The 15,811-nt window shown below is 47.8% G+C and overlaps 1 protein-coding gene across 7 annotated transcripts in view; it reads right to left on the bottom strand.

Annotated features, from left to right (window-relative positions):
* The window catches only part of LOC106037110 (dual specificity testis-specific protein kinase 2-like), a 90,937-nt gene that overhangs the window by 66,534 nt on the left and 8,592 nt on the right, over positions 1-15,811 (bottom strand). For 6 of the 7 annotated variants that reach the window (XR_007159602.2, XR_001207828.3, XR_001207829.3 and 3 more), the window contains exons 2-8: positions 11,215-11,414; positions 6,482-6,603; positions 6,285-6,333; positions 5,109-5,258; positions 3,614-3,787; positions 2,948-3,031; positions 1,509-1,595 (exon numbers count right to left, since the gene is read on the bottom strand). Coding sequence is in view for 4 of the 7 variants with exons in the window: in XM_013182870.3 (XP_013038324.3) it covers positions 1,509-1,595; positions 2,948-3,031; positions 3,614-3,787; positions 5,109-5,258; positions 6,285-6,333; positions 6,482-6,603; positions 11,215-11,414 (866 nt within the window). In the remaining 3 variants the exon portion in view is untranslated. The remainder of the gene's footprint in view (positions 1-1,508; positions 1,596-2,947; positions 3,032-3,613; positions 3,788-5,108; positions 5,259-6,284; positions 6,334-6,481; positions 6,604-11,214; positions 11,415-15,811) is intronic. The other variant, XM_066980456.1, reaches the window with a different exon arrangement.

The raw sequence follows: 15,811 nt of genomic DNA, 5'->3' as shown, positions 1-15,811 counted from the left end.
GGGAGAGGCTGAAGATGACACCCTGGACAGGAAAGTGGGTGCTGTGCAGCAGCTCTCCTGGGTCCCCCATGGCTGAGCAATGACATTCATCCATCATCAGCACTGGCCTGGGCTATGCACCTGCCAGCAGAGCTTTCTGGCATTACTGCACAGTGATCCAGGCACAGACTGCTGCAAACGAGCAGCCACAAGACAGATCCCAAGGCACAGTACAGCACAAGCAAAGACAGCAAGATGCTGAAGTCATGGTGTGTCAGGCCAGGTTTCAACAGGGTGCGGGAACTGTTCATCCCAAAGCCAACCTGAACAGTGCAGGGCCAGGGGTTGTGCACGGGAAAGACTGGAGATAGGTGTCAGGAGGGAGATGTCTCATTCCCTGGGCTTTTTCATGATAGTCGGAATCTGTCTTGTCTCCCTGACACAGGTCATTGTCAGTGGGCTGTGATCCTCCCGTCCTCCCAGTGCCATTGGCGTATCCTCAGAGTTAGGGTTTGTCCCTTTTCCTTTTGAAGGGCAGAGAGGTCCAGGCCCCCCTCCTTCTCTTACAGGAGAGAGTATACCTCACACCCTGCTTGGAGAACCCACAGTTTCTTCCACAAATGCAAGGGCTGCCAAGGAACACAGCCTGGGGCACTCGGGCACCTCCAGCCCAGGCCCCCACTGTGCCATCCTGAGGCTGCCCTTGTGCCTGGCCCTGGGGAAGCCAACCCGCACCAGAACCTGCCCAAACCTGCACATTGCACAAAAGCAAATAACAGCCCCAAGAGCCATTTCTGGCACACGCACATTATCAATCAATTTGCATTAGGAAACTGTGATACAATATCAGAACACATACAAACCAAAGCAAGTTGTTCATGTGAATTACTCCTCTGATCCAGGGCGAGTCATTCACGTGTCCTTGGGACTCGTGCTAGAATTATTTCCATTTGCTGCCTTGAGCAACAAATTGAGTTGCATTACGATCACCTAGTTTCTCCTGATTATTGCCTTTTTTTTTTCTCCTTCCTTTCAAAGATAAACTTGAATCCTTTCTTTCTACTTTGCATCCTGAGGCAGCACAGGGAGGTCCCCCAGCTTTCACCTTTACCTTTTATGCCAAAGCAACACAGGTTGGAGAAATTTGCTCTGATGATACCTGCAATGCTGGTAATGGTGAGGCAGTGCCTTCCAGAGAGAATCAGCTAGGTGTCTCTGCCTGCAGTCTGGCTAAGTGGGGATCAGACATAGTCACCAACATGCTTCCCACTTTGGGGTTGATATACAAGGGAACAGGCAGGACCTTGTGATGTTTTGGGCTGTAATACACAAACCGATCACTTCTCCGAAGTGTTTCTTAGGGCAAAACTATGCAATGGATGAAAGCATACTACTGCTCCAGGAAGACTTCTTCACTTCAGAGCTTAAGTGGCAGAGCCCTGTGTGCTGGCACTGAGAGCATACTCTTACAGAGGTGTGATACAAACCCAAGAAAACCAAAAGAAAAAAAAGTCTAGCAAGAATCTCACCCGACAGCAGCTAGCAGCAAGGTCCATCACCTGCCTGGGGCATTCACTGATCATCCCTTGGAAGGCAGCAACATCCAAGCCGTAATCCTGTTGAGGAAGGGGTAGAGCATGGGTCAACAACCAGCCAGGAAGAGGTTGAGTTGGCCATGACTACATGCAGTCAGTTATGCAGCCTCCCCAGGAAAACAGGTAAAATAGGTCTCAAGCCCCTCTCTTACTCAAGATGTGTCCTATATATCCTTTGCTTATTGAGATGGGCCTTGTCTGGGTTTTATGCTTTTCTTAGCTGCAAATGCCATCCTCCTTCCACCTCAAAACCACCAGGATAAAAGGGTTTTACAGTAAGAAGCAAGGAAAAAGTAATCAACGCTTGAGCTATGAAGTCCTTTAAAGGCTCTTCACCCTTCTCAAGTTGTTAAAGCAAAAAATGTTCATGGATTAAAGCTGATTAATTAAAGATTAAAATGTTCATGGTTTCCATCACAGCTATTTTAACTATGGCTATGCAAAGGTACCAGCTCTGCCAGGAGGACACAGATGGTAAAAGAGACGTTGAACTAGGAGAACGTTGCAACATCCTTCTGCTTGCTCTGTGCTCTCCCTGAAGTGCAATGTGTCCTCCTGGAAAAGCTCAGAGTAAGGCAACAAGAACCACAAAGGTAGAAAACAGCATGTAGAGCAACCAGCACTGGGTGAGGTGCTGAGCAGTGGTTGCCAAGGACAGAAACTGTAGATTATTTGGTGTTCCAATGACAACCGATTGAGGGGATCCAGCCAGCTGTTTCCATAGCTACAGCTTAGTCCTTTCAGACATCAGAGTCCCTGATACATAATTCTCTTCCATCTTACAAATGGAGATGCAGTTTTAGTTACTGTTCAGTCTTGCAGAAACATCTAATAATCTCTGGTCATTACAGGTTCATTGCTTTTTTCCTGAAGACTGCTTGGAAAGCAGCAATTTGCTATTTCCTGATGGATTTTTCACCCTCATTCTGCAAAAACCTTCCCTTCTCACTTTGTGGAAAGGAATTGTTGCAAATACTGAAAAAAGGCCATGTTTCTAGAGAAGCCCACTGTTTTTACATGAACTGTATATTAACCCTAATGTATCTGAAAATAGAAATTCACAATGAAGTTGTGTTTGACCTGCCACTTCAATACAGAAGCTGAAATGTCAAAGCCAAATGAATTATTGGAATTAAGATCTCTAAACAAAACTGTTGTATCTCATATTGTTGATTTAACAAAAGTTTTCAAACTACAGATGATTCCACTTACACACTGAACATTTTGTCACCAGATTTTCTCAAGAAAAACACTCTGGAGAGAAATCTGAGCGTGCACATATGCCTGTGTGTCAGGTCTGCATGGCCCAGAGAGAAACCACAATCTGGTATCATGGAGAAAACACTGTTAAATTTGGCTGCAAAAATCATTACCTGAGTCCTGGGAAGCACTTCAGGATCAGCTGGTATCCTGCCCAGGATTTCACAAAGGACAATGCCAAAGGAAAACACATCTACCTGCAAGATGAGGAGAGGTAGGACCAAGCATACGTAGAAGAAGCAAAGCATGCAAATGGGAAGTACTGATGACTGGGTTCTTCCATTAGTTAGCCAAGAGCCCATCAAAGGTGTGTTGAAGATGGAGGCAGCAAATCAGTTGTTCTCAGGTGAACTTATGCTTCTGAACCCACCCAGAAACACCATAGCCTCACTTGGGGCTGAGCCTTATCTTTGGGAAACATGGACCCATGCCACACTTCAACGTAGTTGGTGCTTCTACCGTAGCTCTGGCACCCCCCATAGATCCCACAACAGCTTAGGCTGTAACTCTTCCAGCATATTCTTCAGAGAGGCTTCAGTGTGTTCGTCAACAGCAGTAATCCATTTCCCTAAGAGTTTAACTTAACAAGGCCACACATGCAATATCTAAGTTGCTATGCAGAACATTGTTGAACAAAGGTCCAGATAGCAGAGCTACGTTTCCTAGGGAGGGAGGGAGGGAAAGGCTTTTCTGCTGTTGGAACATGTCACCAGCAGACATCCCTCATTCTTGCTCAGGACCTCTGATGATGAACAAGGAGCTGGTAAGCACTGCCATACCTTCCGGTCATAGGGCTCTCCCCGCAGCATCTCAGGAGCCATCCAGAAAGCAGAGCCCACCAGAGAAAGCTTCCTCTCCACATCCTTCACAGGCAGCTCCACCACCTCTCTGGCCAGCCCAAAGTCAGTCACCAGTGCCTCACGGCCCCGTGGCGTCACTCGAATGAGGCAGTTCTGAAAGGAGGCCATGGGGGGTAAAACATGAGATGCCCAACAAGGAAAAGCCTGCACACTTCACTGTGCAGCACCTCACTGGCCCTCAGCCCCTGCCATTACTGGCTCTCCTCTCACCAGAGGCCTGCATCCTGGCAGCACACATTGACCACATCTGAAGCCAGAAAAAGTCCTTTGAAGTAGCAGTTCCCTAGCCTGTGTCCATTGGAGGCTTTTGGTTCACCATCCATCCCATGCCCAGAACTGTCAGGAGCCCTCACCATGCAGCCCTGCTTGCTCATCACCACTGTGCCTCAGGCTACCTCCTGATACAGCCTTCCCGGACTCAGTGCTGGCACTCCATCCTAACTAACCTGAACGGAGATCTGCAAAGTTACCTGATATGAACACAACGATCCACATCCTTTCATCTGAAAGAGACCTAGAAATGTGCACATCAGCCTTGTTCACTGTTCAGTCAAAGGCAGGCAGATCAGTCACAGCCCTTCTCGCTGCCCAGGGTTGTACGTCCCTAACAGTGTTTTCTGGAGGAATTTCTACAAAATTATCTTACAGATTCTCAGAAACCCCAGTGGTTTCAACCTGTTCAGTTCCCCAGGATTTCCTCTTGGCATCTGCTCCCAAAGAGCTAGCAGAAACTATGAATATCTTCTCCAGATGGTTCTCACGGACAACTAGAAATCAAGTAAACATAATATACACTTCTCTCCTGTATCTTCAGCCATCATCACAGCAGATTTCCCAGGTCTCTCCTGGGAAGTATTAACTTTTTTCCAGGGCTGAACCTCCATAGTGAGACAGAAAGGACAGGCAGGAACCTGCAACACTCACTAACTTTCCACAAGCATATCCCAAACTCATCAGTTATCACCAAACAGGAAATTGCATCTCAACTGACTTCAGAGCACACGTGCCACGAAATCCATCATCAGAATGAAACAGACTCGTGCCTTGTCCTCCCATGTAGTTTGTGATTTCCCAGTTAGGAACTGAGCCAACCAAACAGCCTGAGACTACAAAGGCAAGTTTGGTTCCTGTACTGATGCCTTTCAAGACTGTAATGCTTGAATGGCTTCCATGCTGCCGACCTTCACCAATATTTGATTTTTTCCTTAAAAAGCTGAGTCTTCTGCTTGACAAGCGATGAATGTAATGTAATTACAGGTTTTATTAATAAAACTTCCTTGCCTGCAAAGGGATTAGCATGGAGCAGAGGACCAAGAAGAAGCCTGAGGTCTCCAGGTTACAGCCCTAAGTGCCTCTGTAGGGTCCCCTAACATAGTTGCCCTTCAGGGGTGACATCCCCTTTCCAGCTGTGTACCTTGGAGTTGAGATCTCGATGGTAGATGTTCTTGCAGTGCAGGTAGATCATGCCTCTGGTAATGTCAGAAGCTAAGTCCACTTTCTCCTTCCATGTCAAAGTGATGTCTTTGCTGGCCAGGAGCTCCTCCAGGCAACCCCCATTCACATACTGTGAACGGAGACAAAAAGCAGGCACCTATGCAGCTGGACACAGGCTCTCCTGGTGCTGAGCTCTCCCTCACCAACCCAGGAGCTCCCTATCTTGGGACAGAGATAATAAATGCCACCGCACACAAGGGTCCCTGTGCATGGTGTAGTGCTAATACCCCTCCTGACACAGCAAGACACTGATGGTCTCTGGTACTGCCCTGCTGCAGGGACTTCTGTATAAGCCAGCATGGCAAACAACTTTCCACACCTGCACTGGGGACCTGTGCTGTGCCTTCATGACTTGTTGGCAATGGTGGGGGCCCCTTCCTGGGTGCCCACCTCAAACCAGGCAGTGCCATGCAACACTTTTCCTCTGCACATCGCTGCTGAATGCCACTACATTATCTCCAAGTACTTGCATCCAGCCACCTGCTGCCCCCTGCTCTGCCAGGCTCACCTAGCAGTGGTCTCCTCTGTCCAGTGAGAAAATGCTCACACCAGCCCTTGTACTGCTCCTCCCATTGCACCCAAGAGTATGGTGCCAAGGGGACCCTTCCACAGTCTTCACTCACAGGCAGCAACCAATAGGCAAAAAGCCTTTTGCAGGGGCTCAGTCAATGCCTCAGGCTGCTGATGGTGCAGGAACAAGACAAGGCCTCTCCGGTACCGGCCAAGGCTTTTCTATTAAGCCACACCACCACGTCAGAGCCACAGTAAAGTTCCTGCCAGTCTACATCTGCTCTACTCCTGTTCTCCAACCAGTGGCTCCTCTGCTCTTTGGGGTGGTACTAGACCACCCTGAAACACTTTCTGGCTATCCTTCTTGAATCTCATGGTCCTATAGTGACTGTGCCCACTTCAGCCATGAGCAACTGGGGGGCAAAAAGAACCAAAAGGTTCTCTAAGGCAGTCTTACTAGTACAGACTCACAGGCTCAAGTGTCAGATATGCAGATATGCATTACAGGATATCTGCCATCCTCCCTACCAAAGAACTGCACAGTCCTTGCCTGCCTATAGCACACTTACAAGCAAGAAACTTTTACCTCCAGAATGGGGTACAGCTTGTCATCCTTCACACATATCCCAAGGTACCTAAGCAGGATGCACCAAAAAAAAAAAAAAAAAAAGAAAACAAGCCATCAAGGTTCTGTTTATTCCCTTTCCACAGAACTGCTTTATAGACACTGACCAACTCCAGCCCCTGCCAGTGACACCAGTCATGGCCAGAGGATGTGCCCACCTGACAATGTTGGGGTGGGATAGCTTCTGCAGCAGGCTGATCTCACGTACAATCACCTCTTCGTCCACGTCGTTCTTGTAGATCTTCACCACCATCACTTTACAAGCAGCAGCCTGGGTCACCTGGATCCAAGGTTGGAGCAGGACATCTGTTAGCTTACAGATGTCGTCTAGCCCCTCTGGACAACAGTATCCATTCCCAGCCGAGTCCTGAATCTCATTTCCCTGCTGCCCAGAGCTTTGCACAATGATTTGCACAAGGGCAAGGTGCTGTCCCTCCCACACAAGCTCCAAACCAGTGATGTCTGACTTGGAGGCTGGAGACAGCTAAATCCCTCCTGTCACAACACAGCACAAAGCTGTTTCTCAACCCAAATTCAAGTGACTTTGGCTGGAGCAATTCCTCAGTCCACACAGAATTACAGAAGGGCCGACCTTCTCCTCTCCAATGCCTTACATCCAATGGCCCATCCCAACCATAGCCTGCCTACCTCCATCCCTCCTTCCTGCCTGGGTCTGGTCGCTGCACAAGGTTGCTGTCACACTCCTCATCCCCACTGCTTTCTGAGCCCCTGCCAACACCTGGCTCCCCATCTACAGTCTCTGCTAGACAGACACAATGAAGCAAGTGCAGAGCCAGCTCATCTCTCCCCAGTGCCCCTGGACAGAGGCCCTGAGTCTTCTTCCCATTCACATGCTAACCTGAACCTCTGCTGTGGATTACCAGATGTATTTCATTCCTAGGGCTTCCCTCTAGCAGGGATATGGGAAAGTAAAGAACAGAAAACAAAACGTTGTTCCTCAAACTTATAACACATAACAGACTGAGCAGGCATTTTTAAGAGGAAATTTGCTGTCCCCCATGAAAGTACCATGGTTGGACAGTACTGCATGTAGGGGTTTCACGCAGGCTGCAAGTCATACAGAGGTCCCCCAACTTTCAGCGTGGACAGGACCATCCAAGGTCCACTGCAACTCATGAAATCTGGGTCGAGGATCCGAATAGCAGATTCCAGATTACATAACAAGGCATTGTGATACTTTAATATTTCAAACATTAATCAAAGTCAGCTTTATGGAGACTCATATATCAGGTATGGTCCACACTGATGTCCTGACATTTGCCCCAGAGTGAATAGAGAATTCAGTGATGTTTAACTTTCTCTCATCTTGAGGTTTATATTTTTTGTTTGCTTTCACGTCAAAATCGTTCAAACAGCATAAGATGGCTTCAAAGCAGCAGTCTGAGACCTAAAGCATCACCCACTGCTCTCTGTGATGACTACTTTAAGGTTACCAGAACATATGAGGAGAACAAAGAGCTGCATGTAAGACCTAGCTAAGCTGAAAGGAGAGAAAGGTTGATTATAATCAGGATCACAAAACAAATTGTCTTGGAAGAAACATGAACTGCTGCTTCCATTCTGAAGGAACACAACCTGACAGCCTGCCTGTATATTCCAGCAGGTCATAAAGAAACCAGGGCTTTGACAGCATCACCTGATGAGACATCATAACCACAGTTAGTCATTACTCAGGGGGGCCAAACTGGGGGACCTCCAGTTACTGGGGATCAGACTTCAGGCAACACCCACCTCATGCAGAAAGGCTGAACTGCTAGGTCATGATGGAGAGCCCCCTGACTGGTGTCTTCTCCCCATAATTCATTTTTAACTTCTTGCCTCCTTCCTCTCTAGCAACAGCTGATTGCTGGCACAATAATTAGGGTAATTAGTCAATTTTATAGTGCTACCCATCACAGTTCAACAACAGACAGCTCCTTGCTTTGTTAGTCCATAACCCAGCACTAGTCTTCTGTCAGCTTTACTGTTAGCTTAGAAAAAAAATACTGAAGTGGAAATTTAGGAGATAACACTTGCTCTGCTCTGACAAATCAGACGTGTTCCCTATCACAATCCTGACTCTGAACTTGGAAACAAGCTTCTATGATAGAAAAGATTATTAAAATTTTCTTTGTATTGGACAGATCCCACTGAGCTTGGAGAGACTGTAGCACAAGAGATACTCCTAGGCTGACCACAGGCTCACTGAGGCACCTGCGGTCAGAAGGCCTCTTCGAAGCTTGCAGGCTCTAAGACTACCCTGGCCAACCTGGAGCATCCCTTGGCCTGCTCTAAGTCACACCCTGTCCAGTTCTGCCCTAGATCAGTGTGCAGAGAACCCCCCAAGGTATTCTCACTTCATGCTAAAAACTGATGAGGGTAAAGGCCCAGTGTCAGCCTCAAGCAGCGAAATAAAGGTGAAAATCTGGCAGTGGGAATTTGCAGACCATGCAACTGGGAGTGGAACCGTACTTCCTAATGCTTGTGAAGATTTTTGGGGGCCAGAAGATGACATTATTCAGAGGCTCACCTTGGTCAATGCCTTAAACCAGTGCCAGAAAATAAATCACTTTGCATTTCTCTCCTGCTTTTGAGCACCTCAGACCCCACGCAGCAGATAACTGTCAATGAAAGGAGCTTCATGCCTTCCCTGAGCAAAACTTGTACTTGAATAGTTCCTTATTCCACATCAGAAAACTAAGACAGAAAAAGAGGGAAAGTACCTTGTACTCAGGTTACGCATTACATAATTCACTGAGCAGGAGGTCATGCCCAGATCTCTTGGTCTGAGTCACCATGTGAAACCAAGTGAATCTTTTTTCCTCAGGACAAGGGATGGCACAAACAACAGGCAGCCTTTCAGTGCCAGCATCACATACAGAGGAGTCTATGTCCATGTGGTGGGAGTGCTTTGGAAGACAGCATCCGCATTGGCAAAGAGTTTCAAAGGACCATCACCCGTGATGCTTTACAGCAGGGGCACTGCTGCTTAGGGCTATGAGTCTACAGGACACTGGCTGACCCGAGAGGAATGTGAGTAATCAGTTACTTTTGCGCTCAAGTCCACAGACAAACGTCAGGTCCCTACAAAAGACTTGTCCTTGTACCAAGTCCTCCTCCACTGTCCTCTAACTATTTAACCCATACCATTGTTGTTTGTTTGTTTTAACATTTCTTTTCCTCCTTCTGCTTCAGGAATTTATTCCATTTTCATTCAAAATCCATGCATCCAGCCCACCTATTGCTGGAATCTCAATTTACTGCCAGGGCAGGAGGAAAATGTCACACACAGGAGACAGCAGTCCTTACTATGAAAACCTGCTAGATAAAGGAAAGAGAAAGTGATGGCAACAATATGCTGTGTAAGTGGGGAAAGGAATACTGGAGGGAGGGTATGGTGCAGAGAGGTATTGGTCATGTATTGCTCCAGTCTGAAAACAGCTGCCATATACCCTTGGCTGGAGATACCCTTTGAACAGCATTAGTGCACTATCGCTGGACCTGAAGAGCACTCAAAGACCATAACACCAATCCCAAATGCAACAAAGGAGGAGACAGAGCTTTAAGAAAGCAATGTGTATTTATCTATCCAACTTGCGTGTTTTCTGCAGCTCCAAGGCCAGATCCTGCCAGTCTGGCTTCACTAGGTTCAATAGGCCACACTTGCTTACACCAGCTAGGGATCTCACACAGTAATGTCAGAGTACTCCTCTGGCAGAAGTATCTTATGGTGGCCGGGAAGAAATATACATTCCTGGTGTCCATCCTGCACCTGGTCAAGATAAGGAGCTAAAAGTGATGATGTAGCCAGGCCCAATTTGTTTCCACTGAGTCTGTGTCACACCCACACACACAATCAAGATCCGTGTCAGCAACAACATTCTAGAGTGTGCTGGAAGAGAGATTATGTGAGCAAATCTGGCCACATTGCAAAGCATTCTCACTTCCTAGGTAGAGGTCCCCCTTTCATCTAGCTGTTCATAGAGAGAACAGTGATGACTGAGGGTTGCAGGGAAAGAGCTCCACGCCCCATCCCTTCACCCCAAATAAGCAATGGTGAGATGCTAAAGTATTCCTCAGCTGAGGAACAGCACTGGATGGGGAGCAAAGCTAGCAACACCCTGGATCCTGTGCTTACTAAGACAGGGTTTAACTCCCATACCAGTGGAGCTTGATGTAGGGAGTGACTCAGAACAGCCCCAGTGAGAAAAACAGATTTACGTTGGTGATACACCATACACATCAGACACAGGCTTGCATGGAGCCATAGATCTCCTGACATGAAGGCAGCAGAGGCAAAAGCGGACAAACCAGCAGCCTGTCCCACTCTGTCTGTACTCCAAGTCACCTGCTCTTCTGCAGTATCACCAGTAACACAGAGCAGGAGAGGGTGATGGCACTGGCATCTCCAGGAGGTGTGGGTGGCAGGTATTCTGGGAGACATACGCAACTTGATTTTACATTCCTTTTCTCAACATATTTTGTCACAGTTCTGACAACAAAACCTGCACAGAGCATAAATATCCCCGTAAGTCATCCAATACCCCTGTTTAGCTCCCTGACAAGCCTGTTGTATTGGTAGATGACAGCCAACAAACATTGCTTGATCAAGTCCTCCTGTCTCATTTTACACTATGGAAGGGAAGATGCATATCAAAGGTGATGTGCTAGGTGCGCAGAGGGGGCATCCTCTCCTCCCTCACCTCAGCCAACCTGCCAGGGTGAGCCAGGAGAGATGAAGATGAGGAAACAAGCTGGGGGATGGTTCCTCAAATGAGGCACCATCTGCACAGACTCAGCAGGTACTCAGGTGCTCTCACAAGGACTGTGGGCTGCCTATACATCACAGCAGCAGTCTCATGCTGCGTTGGGTCAGTCCCAGCACTTTTACCTTGTAGACCTTGGAGAAGAAGCCACTACCTATCAGTTCAGCGTTGAAGTTTTCCCAGAACTCCAGCTTCCTGACAGCTGTGCGCAGCCTTTGCCAGCGGTCCATGTGGTAGTAGGTGTCAGATGATTCGCCATAGTACTGCATGGGGTCGGAGGGCTCTGGTGTGATTAGCCCTGCCTTGCACATCATGGTGGCAACAGCTGAAACACAGTGCATTTCACAGTGAGCCAAAAGCAGCATTTGTACATCAAACAAATACCTGCACTAGAGACCAGAGCTGGATGAAGCCTCAAGAACAGAGGGGCTGTAAACAAGGCACCGTTGTGCCATGATGCACCTTGAGGTACACGTTGCAATGGGAAGCATCCATGGGCACTCTCCCTCTGATAAGGGCTTAGGCCTGCCATATGCAGGTTTTCTTTCGACTTCTTTATACTAGCATTTAAAGATGTCAAATCAGCATATATTCACTTATCCCTTCCAAGGGTCTAGGATATCAGCATGCATCACCATCACCACATGATAGCGCAGCCCAAGAAAAATCTGGTGAATCCTATCTTACTCAGCCAGCTTACACTGGGTTAAAGGCTACCATGTCAAAATTGGGCTTTTAACATAGGTCACATGAGACTTACTAATGAATGCCACATTCATCACCCCAGACCTCTAGACAGGCCTTTGATTGAGTATGCTAGCACAAAACATACAATCCTAAAAGGGTCCTTACTCAGCAGGTACCTTCTGTTTATTACAAGACCTAAAGAATCAAATGAGGAAATGCCCCAACAACTCTCTTCCTATCTGTGTAACCCGAATCTGTCTCCAACCACCCAGTTCCCTCTACTAAATTATCTCGTTTTTCTACTGCTCTGATACTTAACTCTACAGCCCCCTCCCTCCATTCCCCTTTCTGCCTTTAACAGAACCAGGTTCAGACTCCTTCAAAGCCATATGCCATCCTTTCATTCCTCCTGCATCACTTGCCTCCAGTTATTTCCAAAGATGCAGGGGACACAAATCCAGAGGAAGTGGAAAAAGGGCTTCTGACACTGTCTGAGGTCTGAATAAGGTACCTACTTCTAGAAAATTTTTAACAGCCGTTAGTCCACTACAATGTTGTCCTAGCACTTTCCACTCATAGCACGTGCTCAGATTCCTGAGCCACTTTGCCAGACCGTAACTGAGACAACATTTGACAGAAAGGTGAATCTTCAAAGCCTCCACCTGAAGCAAAGATAAGCTCTGACCTTCCTAAGCTCCTGTCCTAGGTGCTACACTGCAAAAGGAGCTGTATTAGCATCCCTTGATCTCATGGATTTTTTCAGGACTACTTCACTTTTACAGAGTGACATAAAATCTGCAGAGACATGCATAAAATACTTGCGCTAACCTCCACATCCATCCACAGTCCAGCAGTTGCTGCAGCCAAGATTCAAAGAGAGAGATGCCAAGTGGGGACAGACAGATGTGGTGTCAGGGCTAAGCTGGGACAGGAACTCAGGAAGAGCTGAGTGTGGGTGTGTAGATGGTACTGAGCAGGGCAGAAATCCCTGGTACAAACAGCAGGCAAGCTCTGGGCTGAGACTCAGGGAGCTGCACAACAGGGGAACAGCAGCACGAAGTTCTGAAATCAGCCAAACCTGAAAGCTGCTGACACTGGACAGTCCCACACAGACTGCAAGAATCTAGTCCCACCAAAATCAAGACAACACACAGGCTCCTACTTCATTTCATAGCAAACACCTGTAGGACCAGGGCCCCAAAGCTGCCCATGAGCAGGAAAGGTCTCATCGCCACCAACCAGTGGGCATGAAGAGTGCTGAGATCAGGCATGAAGTGTGAAAGAAGTTAGAGCACCCTGCTTTACACCCACTCTGACCCAATGACAGGCAAGCCAGGAACCTCATGCGATGGGACACTGCTGCAGGGACCTGCCTGGAGGTTTTTGTCTCGGGACAGTAACTACTTCTGACAGGCAGCCCTGACAGACCCCTCCCGCACTGCCAGCACCCAGGCAGCATGCCACACACCAGTGCAAGGGAAGGAGATCATTCAGAAACAAGGGAAAGAACCAACTTCACAAGTCAATCAAACTCAGCACTGCTAAAAGACACCATGCTCTGGCTGTGTCATTCAAGGCATTACCTTTCCACAGGGACAATTAACCCAGATCTCTCTGGCATGCAAAACAGCATGGCTTTGGCAGGGCTGGGGGCATGGCTGCAGCAGGGCAAGGCACCAGCATAAGGTGGTGGCAGGATGCAGCAAGGTGCTATTTTTCACTCAAGGTTGTGCTCAGCACGCAGAGCCACTAAGCTGAAGGGTGGACACAGGATATGCTTCAGGTCCAGGACAAGTGAGCAGTGTTTCACACTCAGACAGCAAGAAACAGAGGAGTTCCCTTACATTCTGCAGAACTGGCCAGGACATAAGTGGACATTGCCAAGCTGGATGGGTCCTGATGACCTCATGCTGCCAATGAAACATGAAGAAGGAATGGCAAAGGGTTGCTCTGAGCAGCAGGAGACCTTCCAGTCTCAAGAATGCACTCTGAGGGTGCACCCAAGCTCAGGACAGAGGTTTGCTCTCTCTTGCTGTATGGATAGAGAAAGAGTCAATGCAGCAAGCCACAGACTCACAAAGGAGCACCAGTCACTCACTAACAGAGCTGTGGCGAGTACCACACCCCCAGCTGCTGCTCTAGCCCCTAGAGACACAAACACTTAACCAGCAGGCTCTGAAAGCCTCTCCTTCTACTATAGTAAAGAAAAGAAATGGAAATTAGAGATTTTCTTCTGTATAGCAGCACACGTACAGGTGCCTCTCTCCCCTCACCTCCTCAGAACCCTTCCTGCCTGCAGGGTGATCCGGCACAGGCACAAACAGGTCAAGCAAGATCCTGGGGGGCTGCCTCTTCCATGGGGAATGGCTTTGTTTTCAGAGGCCTCTCTGTTCAGTGCTTTTCCCACATACCATCTCTTCCTGCCATGACCTAGTTCATCAATTGCCCCTTTGTCCACAAAAGGATCCCCACAACATCCTCAGCATGCTGGGAATGGGCCCTTGTATTATGCTAGTGAGTGGGAGCCAAGACTTTATTTTCTTTTCTTAAATGTGGCTTTTTGTCCCCAGATTAGTGTTGACATGTAGGCTGGGGAAGAAAACAGCCTTTCGAAATGCAAAGATTTATTTCAAGGCTTCCTAGGAGCCAGGGAAGGAGGGGCAGAGGGTGGGAGAGGGATGCGGAGCACTAAGGTCTGTCTCAGAAGAAAAGCCTGCACCAACAGGCAGAGCACATCCTCATATCATCCACGAGGTTTGAAGCATCCAAACCTGTACTTCTGTCTGAGTGAGCAAAATACATGGGCAGCTACTCATATTCCTGGAGCTCCCAGATTTTCCCCGCTGGAATTCAGTCTATGTGAGGAGAGCAGGCTTGGGTACAGGAGGAGACACCAAACCCACACACGTTGCTACCAGCTGCCCTGGCCGTGTTTTGCCAGGCTCCCCTACAGCCTCAAAGGAGCTGCTTGTCCCCTTCAAAGCTGTCCTGCCTGCAGGAATAGGGGAGAGAGATGGAAAACATGGTGCCACTTCTACCACCCTCTGGAGAAAAAGATGCATATCCCCATGCCTTCAGCTGTGCCCATAGCAGGTGGGGAGCTTCATCTGTGTGTAGCACCTCCCAGCTCTGCAGGACTGAGAGACGCATTGGTGCCATGCCCACCGCAGCCTGGCATGTTACTCACAGGCAGACAGGAAAGTCTTGAAGGCTATATAAAATATTGAAGAGAGCTTGCTCCCTGACAGATTAACTTGAAATTAGCTGCCATTCTGAAAAGCAAACCTGAGTCTTCTTCTGATCTTTCCCCACCTACAGGTACTGGAAAGACATAATAAATCATAATAAAGCAGTGAAGAGAAACTGAAGGAAGGAAGTACTGCATATGTTAAAGATCAGAAAACTGTTTCTGAAGTATTTGGACAAACAAGGTATATAAGTAGTAAAATCTAAAAAGGTGAGACATTTTCTTTTTTGTTCATTTGTTTTATTTAGAAAATCTCATAACTAATTAACCTGTAAACCCTGAGTGGGTTTATAGAAGTGATTTAGGCAAGTCAGTCTCACCTCTGTCCCTGGAAAGGTGTTGGAACAGCTTGTTCTGGATGCCATCTCCAAGCAATTGTAAGAGAAGGAAGGTTATGAGGAGTAGTCAGCATGGATTCACCAAGGGGAAATCGTGCTCAGCCAACCTCGTTGCCTTCTATGATGGCATCACCAGCTGAGTAGGTGGGGGGAGAGCAGTGGATGTCATCTACCTTTGGAGAACTCCAGCTCCTGCACGTCTACACGTACTGAATCAAGTCCCACTTGACAAGTTTTTCACAAAACTGATAAAGACTCATCAGGCCAGAATACATAAAGACATTTAGGCAGCTAAGATACAGTTTGGCTTCCAGCAAGGCTAAAGATTCAGGCACCTCATTATCCCAGTGAGAACTTGGCTTTTTTTGCACCAAATTTTGGGTTAGTTTTACCCAACTATTTGCAAAGGCCTGGAGGTCTCCCCAGTAACACTTCCCATGCACACAAAGT

Source organism: Anser cygnoides, chromosome 20 (assembly GCF_040182565.1).
Source record: "Anser cygnoides isolate HZ-2024a breed goose chromosome 20, Taihu_goose_T2T_genome, whole genome shotgun sequence".
NCBI classification, from domain to species: domain Eukaryota; kingdom Metazoa; phylum Chordata; class Aves; order Anseriformes; family Anatidae; genus Anser; species Anser cygnoides.
Note: the sequence above shows the minus strand (reverse complement) of the source record. Positions and strands in the feature narration are given on the sequence as shown.